The sequence below is a fragment of the Vicia villosa genome, linkage group LG5, assembly GCF_029867415.1.
Source record: "Vicia villosa cultivar HV-30 ecotype Madison, WI linkage group LG5, Vvil1.0, whole genome shotgun sequence".
Lineage (NCBI taxonomy): Eukaryota > Viridiplantae > Streptophyta > Magnoliopsida > Fabales > Fabaceae > Vicia > Vicia villosa.
In genome coordinates, this window is record NC_081184.1 from 34,151,328 (window position 1) to 34,158,759 (window position 7,432).

The window sequence follows — 7,432 nt, forward strand, 5'->3', positions numbered from 1 at the left end:
GTTTTGTGAACCCTGTGTACTTGGAAAATATTGCAGAGTGAAGTTCAACAAAGGCAAACAAAGAACACATGGATCCCTTGATTACATCCATGCTGATCTTTGGGGGCCTGCAAGGTGTCCATCACATTCAGGAGCAAGGTATTTTCTATCCATAGTAGATGATTATTCCAGAAAATTATGGGTATTCATCCAGAAGACTAAGGATGAAACTTTTGAGAATTTCAAAAGTTGGAAGACTCTGGTTGAAAATCAGACTGCCAGAAAGGTCAAGAGGTTGAGAACCGACAATGGCCTTGAATTTTGCAATGAGGCATTCGACAGTTTTTGTGCTGCCTCTGGTATTGTAAGGCATAGAACTACTACAGGTACTCCATAGAAAAATGGTTTGGCTGAAAGGTTTAATCGAACTATTTTGGAGAGAGTCAGATGCATGTTGACTAGTGCGGGTTAACGAAGGTGTTCTGGGCTGAGGCTGTTTCGACAGCAACATATCTGATAAACAGATGTCCTTCGACAGCGTTAGATATGAAGACACCTGAAGAAGTTTGGTCGGGACATCCACCAGATCTCGACAAACTGAGAGTATTTGGCTGCGTAGCCTATGCTCACATTAGGCAAGACAAGGTTGAACCTAGAGCTCTGAAATGCATGTTCATGGGATACCCAGAAGGAGTCAAAGCTTATAGGCTATGGTGCCTAGAGCCAGGTCACAGGAGGTGTATCACCAGTCGAGATGTAGTTTTCAATGAAGCTGAAATGGCTTTTAAGAAAACTGATGATGTTGGTCGAAGTACATAAACATCTGACGAAGAGCTGGAACAGGTAGAGATTCCTGTTGAGGTGGAGCATGTTGATGCTGAATTGCATATCCTTGATGAAGTCGAAGAAGAAGCAAAAGATGCTGAGAAAGTTGAGGAAACTGACGATGACTACCTATTGTCGAGAGATAGGTCGAGAAGAGTCATAAAGGCACCTCAGAGGCTTGGGTATGCAGATCTTATAGCTTATGCCTTAATCTCTGCAAGTGAGGTTCTAGACGAAGAACCTAGAGACTACAAGGAAGTTATGAGGAGTCAAAATAAGACTGAATGGCTGAAGGCCATGGATGATGAGATGAAATCTCTTCATGATAATCATACTTGGGAACTGATCAAGAAACCTGTTGGGGCAAGGTTAGTCAGCTGTAAATGGATTTACAAAGTTAAGGAAGGAATTGAAGGAGTGACGTCGAAAAGATACAAGGCAAGGTTAGTTGCAAGGGGTTTCACTCAGAAAGAAGGTGTTGACTTCAATGATGTGTTTTCTCCTGTTGTGAAGCATAGGTCCATTCGAATGTTACTTGCCATGGTAGCACAGTTCGATCTTGAACTGGAACAGATGGATGTGAAGACTGCGTTCTTGTATGGTGATCTAGATGAAACGATCCTGATGAGGCAACCTGAAGGGTATGTCGAAAAGGGGAAGGAAGATTATGTGTGCAAGTTAAAGAGATCTTTGTATGGGCTGAAACAATCTCCTCGACAGTGGAATAGGAGATTCGACAAGTTCATGGCACGCATAAGTTTCATTAGAAGTCAGTTCGACCACTGCGTTTACTTCAGATTTCGACCTGGTAATTCATTTGTTATTTTGTTGCTTTATGTGGATGATATTCTCATAGCAAGCAACAATGTTGAAGATGTGATGAGGGTGAAGGCTGAACTCAATAAGGAGTTCGATATGAAGGATCTGGGAGCTGCTTCCAGAATTCTTGGAATTGACATTCGAAGAGATAGAAAGAAGTCTAAGTTATGTTTATCTCAAGAGGCATACCTACGGAAGATTCTTGAAAAGTTTGGTATGTCGAATTCGAAGCCAGTTGTGACTCCAGCAAACCCTCAATTCAAGCTGAGTATTGATCAGTGTCCCAGTACTGATGTCGAAAGAGCCTATATGAATAGCATCCCATATGCTAATATAGTTGGTTCTTTGATGTATGCTATGGTCTGTACTAGACCCGACATAGCATACGCAGTAAGTCTTGTAAGCAGGTACATGGCGAATCCTGGAAAGGCTCACTGGCAAGCATTGAAGTGGATTTTAAGGTACATAAATGGGTCTCTGAAAAGAGTCCTAATTTATGGTGGAGCCTTGGGTGAAGATGGTAAAGCAGCAATTGGAGGATATGTCGACTCTGATTATGCAGGTTGTATGGATTCCAGGAAATCTATTTCTGGATATGTTTTCACTATGTTTGGCACAGCAATTAGTTGGAAAGCAACACTTCAGAAGGTTGTTGCTCTATCAACCACTGAAGCGGAGTATATTGCATTAACTGAAGCTGTGAAAGAAGCATTGTGGCTTGAAGGTTTTGCGAAGGAGCTGAAACTTCAAGGTCGAGGTATCACTGTTAAATGTGATAGTCAAAGTGCAATACACCTGTCGAAGAATTCAGCCTATCATGAGCAAACTAAGCACATTGATGTGAGGCTGCATTTCGTCAGAGGAGTAATCGAGCGTGGAGAAGTCCAAGTGCTGAAGGTTTCGACTGAAGACAATGCTGCTGATATGATCACCAAGACATTACTGAGTTGCAAGTTTTTCCACTGTATGCAGTTGCTAAAGCTGCATGAAGAAAGCTAGTTTGTTCCCTTGATGTTGTAGAGTTAGATCCAAGGTGGAGATTTGTGAGATATTGGATCGAACTCTAGTATGGCCGAAGGGTAGCTTCTTGGTTCGACAGGGTTAAGCATGAAGTCGAAGGTTGTTCACATGCTTGTGTCGAAGATGCTAGGGTTGTTAGCATGTTAAATTAGGTTTTAGTGTTTAAACCCTAATTTGTTAAGTTAGCTTGTTTATTAAGTTGGCTTGTGTAATGGGCCTTGTGGAAAAAGCCCATTAGTTAGTATGTTAGGTTTTATTATAAATAGCATACTAGTCTCTCATCATTGCTAAGCTGCAAATCCTAATTTAGGGTGAGAGAGGTTATTTGTTATTCTTGTAAACTTGTAATCTTGTTTTAAGAGAAAGTAAAAGAATAGCAGTTATAACCAATATTTGTGTTCTCCTCTTCTTCCTTGTCCTTTATTCATCCCTTATTTTGACATTGAATTCACAACATTTTTTATAAAACAAAATCAATCAACTTCTAATAATAAATTTGCTTCAAGGTTTGTAATTTTTACTTTTGAGAGTACAGTTTTTTACATTTGTTTCACCTTTTCATAAATTGTTCAAGTTATTCATGTTATTCCAATGCATAAAGGTGCGAGCATAACATTTCAAGTAATGATAACTTCTTCTTCCTACACATATTTAATTATTTATTTTAAATTTTTTTTTTACAATTACTCATAAAAAGTGTAAAATTTACCAAATTCATAATTAGAAATATTATTCCTAAAATTATATTTTAAAAACATCTAAGGATATAACTTAAAACTTTAAAATAAACATACCATAAATAATATTTCTTCTAATCAACATTATAGATAAAATTTTATTTTAAATTTATTAAATAATTAAGAGTTTAATTTTTATGTATTTTTAGTGTAAAATTTTTTATGCTATCAACGTATCACAATCATTCAATTATGTTATTCAAAAATTTAAATAAAAATAACACTTCCAACAAATTAACAGTTGTAATTTACTGATGTTTTAAAATTTTTGTACATTATAAATATTTAATTAATATTTAATTTCAAGAAGATGATAAATTTTCACCAGTAAATTACAAACGAAATTTAAATCACATTTGAAAGAAATGCTCATAAATTATCGACATACCTAAAACAGTCGGTGAAATTATTTAAGTTTATAAAAAATAAATACATATATAAATAAGTGAAAATGATAGTTTCCTCCCGTGTTCATAAAATATTTGTTAGGATATCAAAATCTTTATAAATAAAAAGAATATGAACATTATAATGACATTTCAATGATATTTAATTTTGTAGGTCCATATACCAACCAACCAGCTATATTTATTTCCGTTATTGTCCTTCACCTCACTGTCGGTTGGACCAAAGATTCCAGAAAATATAGAAAGACTAACACTACTTTCACTTTTAGAAATTTGTATTTTTTAAAAGATAAAATTATCGTTTAATTTTCATGACCATAGGTTTAATTTTAGGTTAGATGCTAATGAAAATTTCCTAGTTGATAGGCCTGGAAAACCAAGGGTTAGTTCCATGCTTTATGCAATCACTAATAAATTAATTTTATAATATTAAAGTTGGCAGAAACATCACAATAATTCTAATTGCAGCAGCATTAATTCGGTAATAGTTAATCGATTCAACGGTGATTAACGTTAAACTTGATAGAAAAAACTATCCGTAATTTTTCCCGAGAAAAGACTACAATTTAAACCCCGTAACTTTTCTCAAGAAAAGACAAATAATTTGAAATTAAAATTAGCTTCAAAACAAATTAAAGTTGTTCAGTGGTCAGGTACCGAATTCTATGGTGAGGTCAAACTCAAAACTTCTAAAACTTTGATCTAATCTATTTTAACTCTAATCACTCTATAATATAATAGCGCTTTAAAAATCACTACGATAGTATTAACAAAAACACAATAAAAAAGACATTTATAATTGTGTTATTTTAAAACATTGTTAAAGGTATATTTTTGTAATAATATATTTATCATTAATATATTTTTAAATTTTCTGCATATCTAAACTCTCTAACTTTTTTTTTTTTATAAAAAGAAGATAAGAAATTAAAGTACAACAATTATACGTAAAACAAGTTGCAGGCCACTACTAGCTTTATGTAATTTTTTAAACCAAGATCAATTTGTGGAAGAAACTGTCTTGTTTTTTATGCAACACATAGAACAACCTTAGCTGGCACTATTTGTAATTTATAATCACAAACAAAAGAGTAACCCACTCATATATCTTAATATTTTTCATTTTGTCATTTTTCTAATCATTAATCTTCCACTCACCTTCTAAATTCCATATGGCCAAAACCATAATCATATTCAATGTTCTCTTTCTCACACACAAAAATTAAAAATAAACTAATACTATAGGACCCAATAATAATTAAAAAAAAATTAATACCACTTTATCCTTTTATCCTTGTATAATGTAGATAATTTTTGTTTTACCTCTGCAATTTTTTTTAGATTATCCATATAATTTCTTTTTAAAATTCCCCTAAATTTATAAATTAGACACTGATTCTGGAGATAATTTATGCACTTAAAAAGAAAAAACATAAATTTTAACATTTTAAATAAATATAATTTTTTTATAAAGTATAAAACGAATTTCGTCTATATTATAAAAAATATGATATATTTAACCCTTAAAAAATTATATACTTTTTTATTCATCCTAATAGTCCAAAAAATTCTCTCTCTTCCTCCCACCATTGCCAACTCCATTTTCCTTTATATATAAAACTTTCTTCATTACATTCCCACTTAATTTCTTAACAACAAAATTAATACATTTTTACCCTTCAAGCTTACACACACCAATCACTTTCAAAATCACTTTTTTCATGGCTCCTTCTTCTTCATCTTCTTCTTTAGCAATCTCTCCAAGGAAGCTACACTATGATTTATATTCCTACTCATACAAACAAGATTCAAACACACCATTAGTGATAAATGTTCTAGCTTCATTAATTGAGAGAACCATGGCAAGAACACAAAGAATTGTGAAGAATTGTTCTAAGGTTTTGTCCAAAGAATTTACCACAAAAATCTTTGATTGTAGAGAGGTTCCTGATTTGACTATTGAATCTTATTTAGAGAGGATTTTTAGGTACACACGTGCTGGTCCTTCGGTTTATGTTGTTGCTTATGTGTATATTGATAGGTTTTGTCAAAGTAATGTTGGGTTTAGAATCAATTCAAGAAATGTTCATAGACTTCTCATCACAACTATTATGGTGGCTTCTAAGTATGTTGAAGATATGTGAGTACTCTTCTTCCTCATTTTTATCTTTTTCTATTTGCTCAATTCTTGAATCTAATAAAAAAAAATTGTTTCCATTACTTTTTCAACATTAGATTCTTAAACTATATTCAAGATAGTAAAAATTCGGTAATGGGTTTCTTATATTGATGAAAGATGTTCTTCTTTCAATTTCAATCTTTAACAATAATGTCTGGCTTGACAAAACGAATCTGGTCCGTTGTGCATATATGTTTTGCCTGCACTCATTTGTGGGACGAGTCAATATTTTAATCTTAAACCTCTAATATATTCGTTTTTCACACTTTTGTGTGAACTTAACATGATTTATTTTTTTATTTTAAACTTGAAAAATGCATTGCCTTCTCTTATGTTTCGCTTTAATTTTTTTTTAAAAATAGACCAAAATTTTACGCCTACACCTTCAACTCTAGCCTCATTCCATTTTTTTCTTTGGGATGGGTATACCCGTTTATCATCCTAATATTAGCTATTATTTTTAAAAAAATAATTATTTTATTGAATTCTAAATATTTTTCTTCACAACCAACTATTTTTATTTAATTATCTAGTGGTTAAAATTTCACTCTTCAAAAATTAAAAATGAGATAGGTTAGTTCTAACTCTATTTGTTTATATAATGTGATACTAAAGTGGCTTTTTGTTATTTGACAGGAATTTCAGAAACTCATACTTTGCAAAAGTTGGTGGATTAACAACAAATGAATTGAATGAGTTAGAGCTTGAATTTCTATTCATGATGAATTTCAAATTACATGTAAATGTGAGTGTATTTGAGAGCTATTGTTGCCATTTAGAGAGAGAAGTAAGCATTGGAGGAGGGTACCATATTGAGAGGACCTTAAGATGTGCTGAAGAAATCAAAGAAAAGGGACATACACAAATTGCACGAGTAATGTTGTAGAATTTTTAGGGTATTTTTTTTGCTTGAAAATAAAGAAAGCTTGTTAATGTGTATAGATCAATGTAAATTTAAGTGTTTGTTGGGTGGATTATGATTTTAGAACTATAGGTAAAGGACAAGTGAGGGTGATGTACAAAGTTGTCTTGTTCCATCAATGGAAATAGTGAATTTTATGAGTTTTGAGATTTTGTTTGTTGGTGTGGAGATTTTTGAAATTTTACTTTTGTCTCTATATGTGCATATTTTCAATCACATAAGTACAAACACTATAAATTTGAGAACAACAAGGCAATCTTTGATAGATAAGTTTTATGATTTCCATCAATTAAAATGTTTTTTACCCTTTCAATTATAGGATCTAAAAAATAAAATATCTATGGATTTCCACAATTAAGAAGAAAAAGATATTTAAATGATGTACTTCTCACTTTGCAACTGAGTATTAAGTTGCTTCCACCGACACAATGAATTTGCATTTATTCCTTTAAACATACTTCTACAAAAATTTAATTTAGAATCTAAACGATTCTTTTACACAAATAAACTGAACTCATATCATTAAATCAATTGTTGCTCAATA

General features: G+C 32.3%; 1 protein-coding gene across 1 annotated transcript; it reads left to right on the forward strand.

The window, feature by feature from the left end:
• Window positions 1-5,446: 5,446 nt before the first annotated feature.
• On the forward strand, window positions 5,447-7,037 carry LOC131606490 (cyclin-U2-1-like). Its single transcript, XM_058878714.1, has 2 exons — window positions 5,447-5,927; window positions 6,603-7,037. Exons 1-2 carry the CDS (start codon window positions 5,509-5,511, stop codon window positions 6,850-6,852), a joined length of 669 nt encoding a protein of 222 aa, XP_058734697.1. The 5' UTR covers window positions 5,447-5,508; the 3' UTR covers window positions 6,853-7,037.
• The last annotated feature ends 395 nt before the right edge of the window (window positions 7,038-7,432 follow it).